The sequence below is a fragment of the Rasamsonia byssochlamydoides genome, assembly GCF_041956645.1.
Source record: "Rasamsonia byssochlamydoides strain NRRL 3658 unplaced genomic scaffold VTN77scaffold_8, whole genome shotgun sequence".
NCBI classification, from domain to species: Eukaryota; Fungi; Ascomycota; class Eurotiomycetes; order Eurotiales; family Trichocomaceae; genus Rasamsonia; species Rasamsonia byssochlamydoides.
Window position 1 is genome coordinate 126227 of NW_027192391.1, and position 20539 is coordinate 146765.

Sequence of the window (20539 nt, forward strand, 5' to 3'; positions counted from 1 at the left end):
TAAAGGGGATAACTTTGCTCTTTACTTATAGAAAGCTTACTTACTACCTAGGATGTGAGGCATCACCATCATTATTATTACCATCGTTCCCAATTCCTCATTTTATTTATTGTATCAAAGTCTCAATAGATATATCATCAATCTAACCTTTTATTTTATTTTGCTCCCAGGAACTATACTACTGAGACAATTCAGGATCCTCTCGCTGCCTATATATCTAGATGGTGCTGGGCAGCTCAATGAACTTGACTGCACCTTTAATCAAGTCAAGTCGTTCTTAGTCAGCAATAAATAAATCCAAGTTCCCATTGAATAAATGAACAATATGTGACTAACTTACTTAGCTGCCAAGGTTACTAATGCAATGAATTCATTCCTCACACTCTTCAGTCACACATACCATTTTTGACTTTGACTATGCAGACAGCGTATTACCACAATTATCATAAGAGACCAACCCTAGACAACGTCCACCTACGGAGTAGAGGCACTGTGGCACCCACCCACGGGTGATTGCTTCTATTCATCAGCTCCTTTAGGTAAAGCTGCCGGATGCAGATGCCGAGGGGTGTGACATCGTATGAGTTAGCGCCCATTATTGAAAGCCAGAATTCAAATCCAGCGGATCTAATAAATAGCCTATTTATCTGGTCAATCCACTTTTCCTGGGGGAGGGGGGTATTATCTGTACTCCGTTGTACTCTGTACTCTCCTCCCTCCTCGATGGGGAGTACAGTATGGAGTATTGGACTTATTCTGCACAGTATGGAGTACATACTCTGTACTCTATGTACGGAGTACTGTAACTCGGTACATAAGTTCATGTTACTCCATAGTCGTACTCGGTACTCTCCGTGCTCCGTGCTCCGTGCTCTATGTGTGTGTACTGCGTATTCCACATCTGGTTGGCTCGGACGCACGCCAAGACGACCGGCGTGGAGGTAAGCTTTTGATCGGCGCGGGACGGTCGACCGCGGGAGCTTAATCCGGACGGAGTTAGCGGAGGAATTGAATTACACTCCGTGGATGGATAATGGCATGAATTAATAATTAATGGTTCCACTATGTAGGTCCAGACTGAGCCCAGAGAGAAAGGACGACGAACGACTGGCTTGGCTTGTTGACCTTGAACTACGGAGTAACTTGTTGGATAATTTCTGTCTGGGAGTCGTCTAATTATTATGCTGCTTTAGTGATCTTCTTTTTCTTCTTCACCCGCACTGGGATCACGGGAAGTGGATATTCCCCGAGACAATCCACCCCCCCTCTCTCTCCTCTCTCTCCCCGAGTCCCCTACCCCAGGATTTTTTTAGGGGGGGGGTGGGGGGGTTATATTTACGGAGTATAATCAGCCTGTGTACTCCGTACGGAGTACTCCATACTGTTTATACAAGTTCTGTACTCTGTACAGTGCATACATATTTTTTTTTTCCATGATTCTGATTCTGATCCACTGCAGTAGATATCTTCCCTAACAATCACGGCACCATCATCAGCCGGTTTTATTTATTTAGTCAGTCTTGTATGTATATACATGCATAAGCTAGCAGGGACTCTCTGTAAGTACTGCACATACATAGTCTTATCAAAAAAAGAAATATGTAGATCGTCTTCATCGTTCTGTTGACACATGTCCTGTCATGGACTACTCCTACTCCGTAGGTAATTACTATGCAGGCTTATGCAGGAACAGTCACTCTTCCAGACAGACCACGACAGACAGGACCGGATATTATGCCCGGTACAGATTCCGGAGTACTCTGTAATCTGTACGCATAGGTGACGATGAACGTCCACCGCACCCAGGCAGGGCCTGTGGCCTGCCAGATAGGGTTTAAATAATGGGTCTAGCCCACCGCTGGACTTGGACTTGCTTTCTTGAATTTCTTTTTTCTTGACGTTACCGAGTACCGAGTCCCGCCAGACTTAAATCAGGGGATACGCACTGACAATAATCCAATACGACCTTAATTACAGTAAGATTAAGATAGGTGTCGCCTCCTGTAGTTAGTAGCCAGATAGCCAGGAGAGTCAGTCACTCACTCAATATATGGACTCAATAATAATGATAAATAGTCATAAATATAGGATTTTATCGACCATATAATCAATCAAATACCCTTTACCTATACCCACCACCATAACGGGCCTAACCCCCTTTTTGGGAGGAGGGGACGGGGAGATAAGGAGGGGAAGGTTTGTCTCGGTAAACTAACTACTCCGTAGTAATTAAATTAGGTAGACTACGGAGTACTCTGTACCTTTATTAGCTAATTCTACAGGTCTGCAACCTGCCAGCCTGCCTAAGGCGAGAAAGTTTTAGTACAGTAGGAGTATATTGCGAAAATCGGCCAAAAGAGACGCCGATGAGATCTACTCCCTACCTAACTTCTCAGGGAATCTGAACTGTATGTAGCCCGCCAACATAGTACTCTTTATACGTAGGTAACGCAATACTCTGGATATATGTACAGCACATCAGGTATCATTCATTCATGAAAAAAAAATCCCAATTCCCATTCCAATTCCTTTCCAATTCCAGATCCATCCATGACCAAACTACATACATATTAAAACTGTCATTATTCTGTAGACTAGACTGCTACTTCACTTCTTCCGACTCCACCGTGATCTCGTAACTGACATGCACCGCGCCATTCTCCGGCTCGTCAAACGTCGACCGGCTGCGCGCGGGCGTGACGTGCACGCCATACGTGTTGTTGTCGTCTAGCTCGATGTACATCGCGTCCGGATCTCGAGGGCCAATCTTCCTCGACCGAGACACCGCTGCGGACGCCTTTAGGATGCTTTCCCGTTGGACGCTGGGTTTGCTTCGGTGGCGGGCTCGTCGGTTGAATAACAGGATCATCTCGGGGAAGCAGAGGCAGAGGTTGCCGCTGGTTAACTCCGCGGCTCTGGAGGAGATTGTCAGCAAGGATACCAGTATAAAAAAAGGATGGCAGACTCACCCCCAAAGGAGAATCTCTGGGTCGTTCCACGTGGTGTCGGGGCTGCCGCTGATTTTTAACCGCACGACGAAACCAATGGTGCTGAAGACTGGCGCACTATATGGAGTCAGCGAGCGCGCGCTTTTCATCTTCAACCAGGCGCAACATACCAAAGACCAAATGTAAAGACCAGCACGACAAGAAACTTCTTCGCTTTGGTCAACTGCAGCTTCCACACGGCATGCACGGGTAGAAAAAGAATGATATAGTCGGTGATAGTGTTGAACAAGCCGCTGGCATCGAGCAGCTTCGATTCGTCGATGCAATGACCCGGAACATTCTTATCGAGTATCTTGGCCTGGGGAGTGCACTCGAAGATCTTCACCATGCAGGTGATTCCGTAGAAGAGGATCATCAGCACGATGAGCGTTACGATGGTGATGTCGAACGGACTCCAGCGGCGAGGCGAGAAGATTCGCCGGTAGAGCCACAGCACGGCCAGCTTGGTCAGACAGATGCTGACGCCATATTCGACCGATGCAATCGTAAACCACTGCCGCGGTCAGCCAGTTCCAGCACGAAGTTCGTTCGTCAGACATACATAATTTGCTTGCTTAACTTCTGCCGCGTCGATGTCCCACAGGTGCTCCCCTCCATGATTCGCCATGGTGGCACCCACAAGACCGCAGAATGCGACGGTACCTGCCTGTGGCGATGTCAGCCCATATGTAAATTCCACTGCACCAGGATTCAGCGTACCCATGCTGTAAAAGCCAGCCAGTCTTCAGCGATCCAGGTGCGCTTGACAAACAGGCGAACGTATGACCGGCAGAAGAAGAAGACGGTGATGAAGGGAACACAGAGCCCGATGGTAAGATTGCTCTTGCCGGCCAGGGACGCTGGGTGCTCCGGATTGGGAATCACGCCTGGCGGCGGCTTGAGTGCAGGAGTGAAAGTCGACGCTGCAGATGAAGCGGTCGTCGTAGCCATGATGACCGAAAGAACTCGCTCGATGAGGGCTCTTTAAGTCATAAAGAGCGCTTGCAGAGGTCGAGGGCAAGACTGGCATCGTCCCTGGACCGCACTGCAAAGGCAAGCAAGTATTGATAAGTCACAGTCCAACTTCAGCTCCCCCTCTTCGTCAGCATGTCTTGCAGTATAGCGTCGATCAGGAAAAGACGGCTCAGGCTCGGCACCGTCCGCTCAGCAGTGATGGTAAGCAATATTAGTTGCATCAAAACCAACACGAGCTGCGTCGGCTGAGAAAGCCTCAGCTGGGGCCGGTTACCATTAACTACTGTAGTGTAGGCTGTAAGGTGTCAACACTAGCCGGCCGTTGGCCATCGGGAGAAGGACCCTGAGAAGGATCCGAGACCCTGTCCTGACGAAATGAATGGGTGATAAATGCTTATCCATGGCCACTACGAGGTGCGATGGTTGCTTAGCAAATTCGTCAGGAGACGGTTAGGGTTGGCACCTGGGGTAATATCCGGAATGAGGATGTGTTACAAGAAGGCCGCAAGGCGAGGGTGTAACTTTCGGCCCGTGCAGAGGGTCATTGTTAGTAACTTAGTCTCTATCGCTTAAAAGCTAAAGCCAGTCAGTGCGTATCAGGGCATGATTGGAATGGTGCCATGCCATCAATCTGTGGGGCCCGAGCCCACTAAGAAAGGATGGGCATCTCCAAACTATGCCAACCTGCATGTCGACGTTCCACCGACACCCTGGTCAGACTCCTGCACTATTAATTGGCTTCGCAGAAACACCACAGCCGTATAGCCGACAAGACAGGGATGCGCCGCACAGCGTTCACCGGCTTGAGCTTGGTTGAGCTTGTCTGGCTGAAATGCCGTCGCCCGTTGCCCCTTCGAGCTGACCTTCTGCCTTCTTGCATCCTCTTCATCTCTCCCGTCTGGTTGCAAGGAGATCACCATTGACCTCGGCAAGATCCTCAAACAGCGACAGTGACGCTCACCTGTCAACATGGACAAAACCAGTATGCTTGCTCTTGAATCAATTGTGGTTGTTATGGCGAGACTAACAGCACGGAGGCTTAGAGGGAGTGAAAGAGGCTCCAGCCAGCCCAAACTCAGCAGCAGTCGACGAGAAAAAGCTGCTGCGCAAGATCGACCTTCATGTCCTGCCGTCGCTGTTTCTCATCTACTTCGTAGCCTTCCTGGACCGGTGAGTGAAGCAGCAGCCAACCAATTTGAGCCTGACTGATTCAGATAGGGTGAATATCTCCAATGCTCTCACCATGAGCATGCCGGAGGAGCTGGGGCTCACCGGCCAGCAGCCCAACGTGGCATTGACCGTCTTCTTTGTGCCGTATGTCCTCTTCGAGATCCCGTCCAACATCTGCATGAAGAGGTTCAATCCGCACGTCTGGCTGTCTGGGTCTATCCTGGCGTTTGGCATTGTCATGCTGTGCCAGGGCTTTGTGCACAGTTACAGCGGTCTGATTGCGACGCGCTTCTTCCTCGGACTGGCGGAAACGGGTATCTTCCCCGGAAGTTTCTATTTGATCAGTTTCTGGTACAAGCATGAAGAGGCGCAGAGGCGATTTACCCTGTACTGGTCGTCCGTCATCATCGCCGGTGCGTTTGGCGGGTTGCTCGCAACGGCCATTGCCAACATGAACGGGATCCGAGGTCTCAGCAACTGGAGATGGGTGTTTATCCTGGAAGGCATCCTGACCATTCTGGTCGGCATCCTTTCTTTCTTCACCGTGACCGACTTCCCGCGCGAGGCCAAGTGGTTGACCCCGGAGGAGAAGGAATTCGTGCTGGCAAAGACGCGCGCCAATGAGTCCCACAAGGTCTCTGTCACCTTCAAAGATATCGTGACCTTCTTCATGGACATCAAGGTCTATTTTGCTGCCATCATGTATTTTGGTAAGTCAGCGGCCTGATGTCGTGATCGAATTGCAGCTAATTGCCACAGCCATTGTCGTCCCCATCTACTCCATGTCATACTTCCTCCCCACCATCGTCCAGACCCTGAAATACTCCGTGGTCGAAACGCAACTTCACTCCGTGCCGCCTTTTGCCGCCGCTCTCGGCATGTCTCTTCTCATGGCGTTCATGTCGGATCGAACCCGCATCCGTGTGCCGTACATCCTCTTTGGTGACGCGTTGCTGATCATCGGACTCGCCCTTCTTCTCACCCTTCACGGCTCGGAGCACTTTTCGGCCGAATACGCAGGCATCTGCCTCGTCTCGATGGGTGCATTTGCCGCTGGTGCCATTATCGTCTGCTGGTACCTGATGAACCTGCAAGGCCACGTGCAGCGCAGTATCGGCTCTGCCTGGATGATCGGTTTTGGCAACGCGGGAGGAATTGTGGCGACGTTCGCCTTCTTGAAGAAGGATGCACCGTACTACCGGACTGGGTACTGGATTTTGATGGCCATGACCATTGTCGGGACGGTGTCCGCTCTCATCTACGCCGCCCTCGTGCAGAGGGAGAAGCGCGCTGCCATCAAGGAGGGGAACGAAAAAGCCAAGCTGCTGTCCTTGTAGTTGTAAGTTCGCCTCATTTCGTCCTAGTCTTCTCCATGGAGTCTTGACGGACCTGCAAGTACTGTCCTTACCGAGCGTGCAGCTAACGGGAATCTCAGTTGTCATGAAGAATTCCACCCCGTGACCCGCATCCCGTGACCTTATCCCAAGTCCCATCTGTATCGAATATCGAATATGGACAGCGCTTATCCTCTAACATTCTTCTCCTCCATCACCACTATCGATATTGCATCGATGGGTATCAGTCTCCTTTGGCATATATATCCCTGTTTCCAAATTGGCCCTCAAAAAAGCTTAGTATAGTATGTTAGACAAAGCTTGGAAATAATTCTCTTCTTAGACAGGTAGTTAGTCAGTCACATAGTTACGAAATATTTAGTTGAATCAGACGGGCATTAATAGGATGGATGTTCCCGATATATGCACATATAAGATATGGAGGTTAGCCGGTGTTAGACAAACTTGATAGTTATCCACGACATGAGGCAGGAGGTACTTTAACTGCTTACTGAGGCAAAAACTAAGATTAAGATTAAGGATCTTACTATGGAGTACTCCAGGGCTGACTTCTATGATTACCTATCTAACTTATCTATCTATCTAACCTGAGGGTCCTCCCCTGAGCCAATGACCCACCGATCTCTTCAATTCAAGATGCTTTCTTTCTTCTCACCCTTGATTCAATTGTTGATTGATTAATTGATTAATTAGTTCTTAAATCTAATTCTGACCCCAATTTGATCCCATTATTATCTGATTCATTCCCGCTGAACTGCAACATTTGATTCCTTGATAAAATACACCTGCCTGATATGATAATTCATGACTACTATAGTTAAAAAAAAAAAAAGGAAACAAGTATTAAAGAAATTATCAATCATGACCAAAAATAAAATAGACCCAGAAGATAATAGGTAGAAAGAAAACAGTAGCTTAATAACGGTCATAATTACTCTGGCTCACTCAAGGCGAACGTCTATCTATCTGGCAAGACCACGATATACTACTGTATATGGATAATATCTGCGGCTGAACTAATAACTCAACAGGAAGGAGCATTAGTTAATTTATCGACATGGCCCTGGATCCGGATGCTACATACCGAAGTTAGAACCCGCTGCAGGGATCTGTAGGCTATGCTAGGCTAGGCTACTGTAGTTTGCATTAGCAATTCACCCTCTTATGCAACCACCTTTGTTTGTAGATAGTAGTACGGAGTACGGAGTACTCCGGAGATAACCACTCCGTATATAGTACTCCGTAGGTACTACTATGGCCCTAAGCTACGCAGCCTTTACTAACTAATTTAGTTACTTAAGACCCTAACGATAACTAAGAGTGCTAACGCCGGGCCGCTCTGCGCATTAGGCCTGCCTGCTAGGGTTAGGTAGAATTGCTAAGTGATTATTAAGAGAGCATATTATTATTGTTTCGGAATCAATCAGGCCTTTTTAAATGGATAAACGGGTTTTAGGACATGACCATTGACAGGACAGGACCTTACTTCACCAACCAAAAACTGGATGTGATGTTAGTTTATTATTACCATCTCATCTGCTGGATGATGATGATCCCTGCGCGTGGCACCGCCATCCATTCCTCGGCAACGAGGCAGGTAGGTAGATAGGCTACTAGGCTACTAGCCAAGAAAAGAATCAATGAAAGCAGGCAGGCAGCCTAGAACATTAGAAACGAAGGAAGACTGGCGCTGCTATTGTGGCTTACAAGGTGGCAGACGGCTGACATAGCTAGTGCACGCACACTGACTCAGCTGATGGTGATGGTTGATTCAGCCTGTAGCGCTAGAGATATTAAATTAATTAATTAATACGCATGTTATAGACAAGACAGGATAGCGAAGAAATATTTATAACTTTACCTGCCTACCTACAACTTGCAATATAGTATCCTGCTTGTAAAGGTATGATATACGCCTGTTTTTTACTTAAGAAGAAGAATATACATACATATAAGACCCTCTATACAGGGACTATAGATAGATAATATGAGGGGGTAAAAAAAAAGTTAAAACTGCAAAATCAGAGAAGAAAGAATAGAAAATATTATAAGAAGGCTAATTCACTTATTATTAAGACCAGACGCTCCTGACCTGACTGACGATCGGTCGATTGACCCCCTTGCTCAGAAATCTCATATGACTATGGAACAATTCACGAATTACATGATCGATGAAATACCTTGACTTGATAAATAAAGTCGAGAGAACAAATAATAAATTATCGACTTTAATTAATTAACAGGGTAGAGAGTGATTAAAGCTATATATATGCAAAGAAAAAAAATCAAGAACAAATACACAGTACAATAAATGCTATAGAATATACTAATATAGATGACGTCTTGTAGGTAGGCAATACTGGATCATTTCTATTTTTTTTTAAGCTATGAAAATAAAGATTAATTAATATATTATCTTACTACGAGGGTCATTGCCTACCTATCTACACAGCATCCATTTTTCAATGCCTGTTTCATCTATCCGTGATGGAGATATGATAGAATGAATATGAATATGAGTCCATAATGCTAATGGAGGGAGATGATGTAAACTGCATGCTGCAGTGTACTCTGCATGTTATGCAACTTATGCCATGCCATGTCCTACAAACATGGACCCATACTTGAATTTCATTAGTTTGCCAGGGACAATACACAGATACTTTGCTATTTGGAGCCTTCCAGAAGGATCACACACTCTGAAAATTCTGCCGATGGTCGAGCAATTCTCCAAACAGTATGCGGTCACAGCCCCAACACAGCATTATTAATCCCTTATTTTATGACAGGCAGTTCGGCCTCGCAGGCCTACGCGTACTTAATCAGGATCGAGATCTTCTATTGGCTCATTGAATTGGAAGGGTTGGCACTATCCATGCAAGATATGTATGTATGTAAGCTGCAAGCTTCCCTGCCTCCCTCAACATAAAGCAGACTACGTCTGACCACCAACTGCGGATGATCAAGCCATTGTGCGAATCACACCAGACCCTTTCCAATTTGACAGTAACTTATTAGTCAACTAGAGAAGAATTATATAATAAGAAGGAAGAAAGAAACTGTGAGACTAGCTTCTATGGTCTGACTAGGTACCATATCAGATCTATATGTAAAGAAGAGAGGCGCAATCTCAGATTGATATTTGGGCCACTGCCACTGCCACTATCAATGCGACAACAGTAACACTCTCTGGCAGACAAGAGCTTGCTTTGCTAGTAGCGCCCAACAGCCTATAGATTCCCATATATATATATATATATTTGGATGAGTTGCGATGCGATGCGATCACTCGGTATCAGCCAGCCAGTCAAGTAAGTTTTAGTCCAGTAGGAAATGAATGAAACGATGAACGAAATTGGTATATTTTCACCTGAATTTAGATATGGTTGGCGTCCCATGCAACGCAACCGACGGATCTTACCGTCTCTCTCTCTCTCTCTCTCCCCCCCCCCCCCCCCCCCCCCCCCCTTTTTTTTTTCTCGTTCTTGATCTAAATAGTCGAGTCACGAACCTAACTTTCTCCCTTCTTCCGACAGAGGGCGACAGAGTGAATGGCACAAAGTGAAGATTCAGTCACAGTAGCTGTTTTTTTTTTTTGGTAGGCTCCGATTTTTGCGGTTCATACATACGTATATGGTCTGCAACTTACCTATATGTGATATTTATTTTACTATATTTGAAAAAGGTGTGCCAAGATTGTCCATGTCCTGGTTGTGTATAAAGGAAGTATATCTATCTATACAGAATAGAGTATCTACCTATGTACTGTACTGTACATATCTATCAATGGATAATAGGTAGAAGGTACAAAAAAAATGCAAAGCAGAGAGTACAATAATGTCTTCACTGAAATAACTAGTGATAATTCGATTTGATTCACAACAATATGAACGGAACAAACGTACGAACGGAAGAAGGAAAGAAAGAAGCAAGCAAGCAAGGAAGGAAGGAAGGAAGGAACATCTGTACTAACCTGAGTCGTAAGACGTACAAAGTCGCTATTACTGTTACTGTTTCACTAACGAGGAATATCTATGAATCTAGATAGGATAGGGTAGGGTAGGGTAGGGTAGTCACTTGCACAGTACAGTATTGACCTCAAGATCTTAAGAGATGGGATGGATCAAGTTGACCTGACCATTTTTTTATTATATTTTTTAAGCTATGCTATGGCAGGGAATTGTGAATGGTACCCACCTACCTACCTAGCTATGAAGAGAGAGGGAAGACCTATATCATGCTATCATACTGTTTTGAGAAAACCTCACCTTATGGGATTCTACTCTCTTTGATTGATATTGGTCGGACGTGTCTAGGTATGGATGTAGCGTGGACATTTCCTTGTATAGCTTCATTACTATTATTGTTTTTCATTATTGCTGAGAACAAAATGTCTCTTCTAGCTATACTGCGCAGATATTTCAATGCGTCGATGATAATGGGTTTGACGCGACTGACAAGCTGGTCATGTACTAATCTTTTATGATTCATCCTCAGACCGGGCGAATGACTGGCCAACTGCCTACTACCAACTAGTGACCATTCGGCATGTCCTCTTCGCCCGTCAGCTCGCAGAACGCTTTGAACGTGGTAAACACGTCGTCGTCGCCCTCTCCACTGCCCGTATTCTCAATGATACACTCCGCGAGAGCCCCAACGAAGAACACATATCCCTCCTTGATTTCCTCCGTCTTGGCCGGTCCCACGCTGATTTTCCCCCGTCCTCGCGTGCAGATGACGATGCTGGGCCCCGGGATCGGGTCAAAGGTCGCTTTGGCCCCCCTCCGGTTCAGGTCCGTCTTCACCACGCTGAATTCCTCGATCGGCGGGTCGTACAGCACCACGGCCGAGCCGCTCGTGTAGGCGATCGTGTTCAGCGTCGCGTACGGATATTCCGTCGGGTGCATCTTCTGCTCGTCGATCGGCGCGTACGAGTACGTGAGCATCTTCGTCAGCGTCGCCACGTCCTTGAACTTGGGCGTGAACCCCGCGCGCACCACGTTGTCCGACGACGCCATGCATTCGATAATGTCGCCCGAGATGTACGCATGGATGTCGTCCGCCTTCAGGAACATGGCCTCACCAGGGGCGAGCTTCACATAGTTCAAAAAGAATAGCACGAACAGACCGATGTCGTTCGGGAACTGTCCGTTCAACCGCACCACGAGTTCCGCCAGGTCGGAGGCATTGCTGGGGTTTGTCTCCGCGTCCGGCGACACCGCAAAGGTCGACGGCGAGTTCTCCGCCTCGGCCACCAGTTCCTTGGCCGCTGCCTCGATGCTCTCCTGTGACGATTCCATCAGCGACGTGAAGAGCGTCCGCAGCGCGTCCTTATTCAGCTCCACTTTGGCCGGGTCCTCGGAGTCCTCCGACCCTTTCACGATCTGCTCGAAGTTGTTGGCCGCTTCGTCGCCGACCAGGAATCGCAGTGGCTTGACGGTGTTGAGGAAGTGCACAATCTCCCCCAGGGGCCGAAAGCCGCAGAGTCCCTCGAACGGAGTGATGGCGATCGTCATCTCCGGCTTGTGGTTGTCGTCTACACCAGCATTAACATGGAGTAGTAAAAAAGCTTTGGCCAGTCGAGCTCACCAGGATAGTTCCGCGGATCTCTCGCGTGCAGCTGCTCGGCGAGCTTCTTGTTGGGATGTGCCTGGATGCTGAGGGCCTTCTTGATCGACAGGACCTTGAAGAGGAAGGGGAGTTTTCCGCCATATCGCTGCGAGACCTCCGAACCGATCAGGGACTGGTTATCCTGGACCAGATCCAGCAGGGTGCGCTGCGTTTCGAGGTCTTTTGATGGAAGCGAGGGATGTGTGCCCATCCATAGCTGTACAGAAGCAGTGTTATGTTTCAGTCCTGGTATAAGTGACAATGGATGAAGGCTACCTCTGCATAGGGCTTGTCTGCTTCAATTGAAAAGTCTGCACTTGCTGTGGCAGCAGCATACTTGGCGGCAGCGGACTGTTGACCAATCTTGCCTAGTCGATGTTCAGCGGGCGAAACTGTTGAAGCTCAAAGCTCGAGGCCATCTTACCCCAATCGTAGCTGTTGACGCCTGTTCATGAAGCGCAAAATCTTAGCCCCGTAAGATCCCCACACGTCACTTGACGAGCACTTACCACACTGCAAGCGAATCAAGGGGACCTGCATTTTGGTGGAGGACTCCGGCGCGTTGTTGTTGACGGATTACCCCTCTTGACAGGAGTACAACAACAAAGAACAACAACACAGCAGGATTCAAGGCGTGTTTTCAATCAAGCGAATGCTGCTGAACAGTCCAAGCGATTCCTGAATTTATTTGTTTATTTTTTTTTTCAGTCTGATTGCAGTCCTCTAAGGAAAAGGATTGGAATTTGATCTCGACTACGGCCTCCGCCTTTCCCCGCCATTCTTATTGACTTGCTCCGCCGGGACTGGCCCATCGCCGCACGTGTGACGTCCGCATCCGTCCCGTGACTGTCCAGCGCTGACGCGTGCGGCCCTGAACCCTAGCCCTATCATGCCGAATCAGGGCGGGCGCCGGAGCCGGAGCCGGGGCCAGAGCCGAGGCCGGCAACAGCAGGAGCGGAACAATGGCATTTGCAACCAGAATGCCAACCCGCCGCAGCGGTCCTCCGCCTGCCAAGCCACACACGCCACATCTGCAGACGCCACAGTCCCTAGCCCCAGCCACACCGGCAGCAGCCTCCCGAAGGGGGAAGAGGAGCTTGATCTCGATCTCGGTCTCGATCTCGGTCTCGGTCTCCAGCTATCGACGACTGGCTGCGGTCCCGCCGTGTCTGTATCTGCACAGGATCTACAGGGCAGTGCCCCCGGAGACGGTCCGATTGGAGTGAACGGGAAGCCGTCCAAGAACAATTCCCAGTCTGCTCGTCCGAGGACTCGCAGTGCCAATTGTGAGCTGGTCTCCGCGTTCGAGTGGGAGGCACTGGATATTGCAAAGCGCAAGCTTCACCCAGTCTCCATAGGGCAGGAACATTCGGTTGTTCGATCTTTTGGGAAAGAGTTGGATGCCATGTCGCGCAATCGTCCCAGAGGCCCTCCCACCAGCAGGGATAACGGCCTGGCGGCGAATGAAGAGACCGATATGTGGAACAAGATCATCCAGGACTTGCGCAAGGCCAAGGAGAAGAATGATAAGCAAAGAGCCCTTAGTGAGCAGATTGCAGCTCTGAATGAGAAGATTGCCAGAGAGGGAAATAGTAAGTAAATCAAGTTTGCCACATGCATGTTCTGATATACATCTGAATTATAGACAAACGATTACTGTATTGAACTGCACTTCCTGCTATTGTGGCCTGTCATTGATGTTTCTAATTTTGATTGTTTAATTTGTTGCATTGTCTGTGACGAGACAGCTTGCGATGTCGGACAGTGAATTGGGTTTGGCGCCTGGACTCCGTCTTGGGCCATCCAATTCGAATTGTTTATTTGACACTTGTTTTGCATACTGAATGCTTTTTTTTTTCTGCTGAATGTGGTCGCCATCAATATTGTCAACATTGTTCAGACAACGTGCCTATCTAGATGATATGATGCTAACGCTCGACAGGACCGACCCTAGCCGAGTACAACCAACTCGACAGTTGGTATCGCCAGCTGCTGAAGCTGAGCGAGGAGGAAAAGGCCATCCTGCAGGAGGAGCCCAGCGACGTGATCAAGAACCTGGGTCTTCTGACTGCGCTCCGGTCGGCCTCGGAAGCGGAGGCGCCCCTGAGTCGGGCCGCGTCCATTCCCAAATCCAGTAAGAAATACGTCGAGACGGATGGCTCCGCCATCCATGCTCCAAGCCCGTCTAACTCGGTTTTATCAGATAAACTCAATCGAGTCAAGGGCAGCACGCAGCGCAGCTCGAGCGTTTCGAGCGCGCACACCCGCGATGGCCGGGACGGGGTCTCTGTCAAAGTGGAGGAAGGTGCTGAAGGAGCCAAGGGCACCCTTGCGGAGCGGAGCGGACATCTCGTCATCGGCGCCGAAGTGGTTTTCAAGCATAACAAGAACAAGCAAGGTGTAGAGGGCGAGGGCATCCAATGCATCATCAAGGGGATTTCGGGAGAAGGCCACAAGAAACGGTATGTCGTGGTCTCCATGCCGACAGGATTTTCCGTACTAACACTCGTCTTCAATCCAGATATGATGTCCAGGACCCGGAGCCCAATGAGAATGGTGAACAAGGAGCTGTCTACAAGACGACGGCGGCATCGTTGATTCCCATTCCGCAGCCCGGCGCTCCCTTGCCCTCGTTTCCTGTCGGCAAGCAAGTCCTGGCAAGGTACCCGGACACGACGACCTTTTATCGCGCCGAGGTGATGGGCTCCAAGAAGGACGTCTACCGGCTGAAGTTCGAGGGCGAAGAGGACGACAAGGAGATGGAGGTGGATAAACGGTTCGTTCTGGATATTCCGGGGAAGTAGGCTGTCCAGCCCAGCTACCTACATACTACTTGCTATCATACTATATCCGTCACGCAGCGCGACTTGGGACGTGTTTTTTTGGGATTGTGGAACTGATACCCTTGATTTTCGCTACACTACACATTCGGGAGCTTGGAGTAGGGCGATGGTCTAGGAATTGGTACTGGCTGGGATATTGTTTGCATTGTGTATGGATTGACTTGAATCAGTGAATGCAGCTCCGTTTGTATACGTATGTCCATGCATACAATTGGATTGATTTCATATAACTCTCGTCTAATTGAGCGAATGTCATTAGTCGTAGAATTCTTCTACCTGATTCCGGTGGTTAGTCATGTGTGACAAATCAACGGCGGTCCCGACGCTTCGGGATTTTGCCGGGGTCGCTTACTCAGCATGGTGAAGCACCCCATTCAGCCCCCGCATGAAATGAAATCATTCAGGAAAGCGGCCATTGCTTAACATTGGCAGGAACAACCGTTAACATCTCCCTTCCCTGGCCCTCCAGGGCGGCTTCAATTAGCATCCATCGTCCTCTGTTCTGGTTTGGTGTCTCTCCCCCCCTGGGGAGTCCCAGAAAGATGGCGGAGTTGCCGTCGCACGCTTCTCCGTACCTTGCGCCGCAACCCCTCCATCCCAATCGCCCCATCGACGGCTTCTCGCTCAATGAGAGAGTCAGCTCGCCCTCGTCAGGATCCGGGACGAGCTCTGCTGCTCACGAGCTGAACGAATTGCGAAGAAGCCATGAGCGTGAACAAGGGCAAGACGCGACCCCGGCGCTCCCGGAATCCATCATTTCCCCGACCTTCACACCTCCCACGACGCCCGGAGGCACATTGAACCTTTCTCAGAAGGACCAGATTCGCGACCGGGACCTGATCGATCATCGACAGAAAGTCGGACCGACCAAGGCGCCGAAACTGCTCGACCGCCTGCCCCATGTCGAGTGCATCGTTCGCGCCCGAATCCCGACCACGACGGGCGCGGAGATGTTTCTCCACCTCTACCAGAACGATGTGGATGACAAGGAGCACTTGGCTATTGTCTTTGGGAACTATATCCGGTCCCGCAGTCTGGACCGTGTTCGCGAGGGTGAGACGGAGATGGATCGCATGATCCGAGGCGCATACGTGGGGAGACTACACCCTGGCCGCGTCAGCAGCCGGTATGATAACGATGATCTGGAAAAGCTGCAATCGACGGGGGAGGCGGGTGACCAGCCGGTTCACCAGAGCACACGACCTCAGGCGCCGCTGGTGAGGATCCATTCCGAGTGTTACACCGGTGAGACGGCATGGTCGGCGCGGTGTGATTGCGGCGAACAACTCGACGAGGCGGCACGATTGATGTCGACGCCTCCGGAGTTGTTATCGGAGGGTGATGGGATTGATAGCGCCGCAGCTGGGGGCGCGGTCAACTCTCCATCCTCGTCCGAACCGCCGGGCGGAGTGATTATCTACCTGCGCCAGGAAGGTCGTGGCATTGGCTTGGGCGAGAAACTGAAAGCCTACAATCTGCAAGACCTGGGGTCGGACACGGTGGAGGCCAATCTCCTGCTGCGACATCCGGCCGACGCACGTAGCTATGGTCTGGCGACGGCCATGCTGGTCGACCTGGGGCTCGGGGCTGATGCGAATCCGGAAGGGATCCGGCTGCTCACGAATAACCCAGACAAGGTGCGGGCGGTGGAAGGGCCGAATCGCGAGGTGATTGTCAAGGAACGCGTGCCGATGATCCCGTTGGCGTGGAGGACTGGCGGGAAGAAGGGGATTAGAAGTGCTGAAATCGAAGGGTATTTACGAACGAAGGTGGGTGTTTGCAAGCTGTAGTTGAGATGATGAACTTCCTGCTAATTCATGTGCAACAGATTGGAAAGATGGGCCACATGATTGGATAGAGCGGCCGTCCTTGACGATATCCTTGTATTTCCTACTTATACTAACTATGCTATACTATTACTCATGCACCGCGGCACGATTATACATCTTGAGTGGCGTTATTGAATCCGTTATCGAATCATGTTAGGGTATTGCATTAGTCTGTTGGCTTTCACGAGTTGCATTTTCTTCTCATCACCGGGTTCATCAATCCAAGTCATGCTGATTCCATTTTTATATCAACAGGAAATACACCTTTCTGGTTGTCTTATTGGAATGAGAGCATCAGGTGTACAGTACATATACATATACATACATATACCACTGTATCAATCCAATTCTGGGATAGAGCTGTGTCCTGGCTGATATTCGGTACAACCAGTCTCCTTGTCTCTGCCTCTGGTTCAGTTGGTTGTCTTTGATCGAGATCTACCAGCAAGCCATTGACTCATTTGATTTGTGCAGAGACTTCACCAAGTATGCTCTCTTCTCATTGATCGTTTCGTGTCTGACTTAAGTAGCTGGGGGTGTGAGCTTTTTTATGAGCTTCAGCCTTTTTTTTTTGGATGGCTGTATAAAGTAAGTTCTGCTATAGATACCACATAAATTGCATACAACAACGAGGTAAAGACCAATCTCTAAGAGTTGATAAGATGATAACTGCCAATGCTTCCATCCATTTACCCGATCCGGTTAGGATGCAGCATTGCGGATGGACGGGAGTTGATGGCCTTCCCTGGATGACTTGCATGTAATATGTGTATTTTTTATCATCATCGTGATCAGAATGATAGAGATCCTGACTACTCCGTAGGTCTGGGGTCAGTAGGATTCGTCAGCCCTTCCTGGAAATCGACATCGGCTCCTACGGAGGAAATTCTGAAATTAATGACTTAGCCCAGGCCGGCTGCTGATCCGCCAGCGCTCAACTGTCAGACTAAACTTGGCTGCATCTGCGCCTGCACCGACCATGGCCCCTGCTATTCTCGTTGAATTCTTGCAGATTCTTTCGTTTATTACCCTCCATTCTCCTGACTGATTATCTGAGTGATTGTCTATCTCTCTGTCTGGCCGTCTTCCTGTCCACCTGTCCACCTGCCTACCTGCCTACCCGCCTGTCGGGCATTCCTGGCTCACTGCCTGTTTCGAGCTCATGATTCCTAACCAGAGGTGACGCTGGTATAGCCATGCCAGCTCCCTCCAGCGATGCCCCTCCCTCCTCCCGACCGAGGGACTCCATGCTCCCATCTCCGGCCACCCAGACCGACCATGCCTCGCCCCCGACGCTGTCGTGCTCCGCGACGTCACCCGAAACCAAGACATCTCCCGCTCCGGTCGCGCAGGACAAGAAACGAAAATCGGGCAGCAGGGCTGGTTCGCGCGGGGTGGCCAATCTGACCCCCGAGCAGCTGGCCAGGAAACGGGCCAACGACCGCCAGGCGCAGCGCGCCATCCGCGAGCGCGTCAAGGCTCAGATCGAGGCGTTGGAGCAGAGGGTCCGCGAGTTGTCCTCGTCGCAGCCCTACCAGGACCTGCAAAAGGCCGTCGCGGAGAAGGAGGCTATCAAGGCTGAAAACGAGGAGATCAAGAGACGGTTGGCGGCGGTGTTGGATCTCATCCAGCCCGTCGTGGGCAAGGGGGGTATGGAATAGATAGATGTCGACGGAGGTCTAGCTGACGGTGTCTGCAGTGTCTTCAGCAGAGAATCCTGCTTTGACTGTGCCAACCACCGCTCCCCCAGAACTGACACACCCGTCGCCGCTGACAGAACGGAACCATGACACGCCGATCAGCCTGGAATTCGATCCGTCGTGTCCCGAGTCCTCCGTGGGAACGCCTTCGCCGCTGCGTCCTGCGGCCGCGATTCGAAGCTGGCCCCGAGCTGATCCGCTCAGCGTGGTGCGCAGCACGGTCAATCCGCAGTTGGCATCACATGATGCAGGAGAGAGGCTCGTCTTGAATTTCCTGGTCGAGAGCACGCACAACATCCCCAAGATCTGTGGGAGTCGCCGCATGGCGGACGAGCGACCATTGCACCGCGTCGACCCGGCCTGCGTGATGGATCAGCCTCTGGCGTACATGGTGCCGGTGCGCAATCTGCCGCCAACCTGTCTGTTGGACGTCATCTTGCTGAATTTCGTGCACGAACGGCGGCGGGAAGTGGCCGAGGGGCTTCCTCCACGGCAGCAGCTGCGCATGGTCGGGCTGCCATACCCGAGCGTGTCGTCTCTGCTCAACCCGGAGCAGACCGTGCCACGCTCATACGCAATTTCCAAAGTGTTCACGGACATCATCCGCACGTTCCCGGACTGCTCGACGCTGCCGGAGCAGATCGGCGTGCTGTACCACCTGTTCCTGGTGATGCGGTGGCAGGTCTCGCCCACGCAGCGGAACTACGAGGAGATGCCCGACTGGCTGGCGCCACGGCCAGCACAGCTGTTCACACCGCACCCAGCGTGGGTCGACTACGTGCTCTGGCCGAAGATTCGCGACCGCATCGTGCTCGCGCACCGCGACTATCCGTTCGAGAACTGGTTCATCCCGTATTCGCGGACGATCTCGTGTAACTGGCCGTACGACGCGACCGAGTGCCTGCTCCACGACACGGAATCGGACGAGCTGGTCATCAACCCGGTGTTTGAGCGGCACGTCCGCGAGCTGAGCAATTGGTCGCTGGGGCCGGCCTTTGTGGAGGCATTTCCGGCGCTGGTCGATGCGGCGCGGATCAAGAATGACGACGGCAGCTTCCTGTGTCCGTGACGGACGCAGTCGAGGAGACGTCTGATTCACGACAGTTACAGTTGCTTTGTTGCGTTGCGTTATGGTATATATACCCGGTTACATGGCTTGCTTGGGTTGATACTTTTCTTTCTTGGGTTTACACTGCTAATCTTGCTGGTGTCTCTGATAGACGTATATTTCTTTTTTCTCTTTCTTTTTTTGAGTTGGTCGAACACGGTACGAATCACGAATATTTACTGGATAAAGAGTCCCTTCATGGTTGTTGAAAGGGTCAGAGGAATAACCATCCATCCCTGATCTCTATCATGTCCTTGCAAACAGAGTCTATCCCTGTCTCTCCATCTACTATCTATGACTATGGCTATATTTATAGAAGAAAAACCAATGCACTTCCACATCTATAAAATAAAATCAATCTGCGGATACAGCTGTATAAAACGACCACTTATCGAACGCGATCTTTCTTCGTTTATTTTTCTTTCATACACCTGACTCACGAGGTAACTGTGATAGAATGCGTGTCTTATATAATTTAATATGGTCTGTTTCTTATCTTTCGGCCGATTAACATTAAGTAGACAGACACGGGGATGGATGGATGGGTCAGACCCGCCCGAATTCCCCGACGGACCAATCAGCCGATTGAACAGTGATAATTACTGCCATGGCAGAACCTGGGCCAGTGATATCATCCATCATATCATACATTGCTATCTTCGATCTACTTACCTTACTGTCTACCTAGTTAACTAATACCTACCTTCAAAAATCCACATCTTTTTCATTGCAAGGTAAGTCTTGTCTTTCTCATATTGTCCATTTATTTGTTGATTGATTGATTCAGTTAATTATTATTTTTCTCTGGTCAGAGAATAATGCAATCAATTGAATCGAGATAAATACCTACCTCTGTGCTGATATTTTTTTTTTCCCTGGACAGATAATAGATAATAGACACTGAGCTCTCCTGCTCCTGCTACTGCTACTGCTACTGCTGATATCGAATTGAATTGCGACTC

The 20539-nt window shown here is 49.8% G+C and overlaps 5 protein-coding genes across 5 annotated transcripts; 3 read left to right on the forward strand and 2 right to left on the reverse strand.

The window, feature by feature from the left end:
• Nucleotides 1–2602: 2602 nt before the first annotated feature.
• VTN77DRAFT_8884 (uncharacterized protein) lies at nucleotides 2603–3938 on the reverse strand (the record flags this gene model as incomplete). Its single annotated transcript, XM_069425430.1, has 5 exons — nucleotides 2603–2915; nucleotides 2970–3065; nucleotides 3119–3501; nucleotides 3550–3654; nucleotides 3708–3938. The coding sequence occupies 5 exons, from the start codon at nucleotides 3936–3938 to the stop codon at nucleotides 2603–2605; spliced, it is 1128 nt and encodes a 375-aa protein (XP_069280761.1).
• Nucleotides 3939–4931: 993 nt separating this feature from the next.
• VTN77DRAFT_8885 (uncharacterized protein) lies at nucleotides 4932–6469 on the forward strand (the record flags this gene model as incomplete). The annotated part of the gene is made up of 4 exons (XM_069425431.1): nucleotides 4932–4944; nucleotides 5000–5132; nucleotides 5181–5842; nucleotides 5892–6469. The coding sequence occupies 4 exons, from the start codon at nucleotides 4932–4934 to the stop codon at nucleotides 6467–6469; spliced, it is 1386 nt and encodes a 461-aa protein (XP_069280762.1).
• Nucleotides 6470–11019: 4550 nt separating this feature from the next.
• On the reverse strand, nucleotides 11020–12637 carry VTN77DRAFT_8886 (uncharacterized protein; the record flags this gene model as incomplete). The annotated part of the gene is made up of 5 exons (XM_069425432.1): nucleotides 11020–12023; nucleotides 12077–12314; nucleotides 12374–12465; nucleotides 12522–12542; nucleotides 12607–12637. The coding sequence occupies 5 exons, from the start codon at nucleotides 12635–12637 to the stop codon at nucleotides 11020–11022; spliced, it is 1386 nt and encodes a 461-aa protein (XP_069280763.1).
• A 2845-nt stretch (nucleotides 12638–15482) lies between these two features.
• VTN77DRAFT_8887 (uncharacterized protein) lies at nucleotides 15483–16798 on the forward strand (the record flags this gene model as incomplete). The annotated part of the gene is made up of 2 exons (XM_069425433.1): nucleotides 15483–16709; nucleotides 16769–16798. The coding sequence occupies 2 exons, from the start codon at nucleotides 15483–15485 to the stop codon at nucleotides 16796–16798; spliced, it is 1257 nt and encodes a 418-aa protein (XP_069280764.1).
• Nucleotides 16799–17965: 1167 nt separating this feature from the next.
• VTN77DRAFT_8888 (uncharacterized protein) lies at nucleotides 17966–19538 on the forward strand (the record flags this gene model as incomplete). Its single annotated transcript, XM_069425434.1, has 2 exons — nucleotides 17966–18419; nucleotides 18469–19538. The coding sequence occupies 2 exons, from the start codon at nucleotides 17966–17968 to the stop codon at nucleotides 19536–19538; spliced, it is 1524 nt and encodes a 507-aa protein (XP_069280765.1).
• Nucleotides 19539–20539: the final 1001 nt, after the last annotated feature.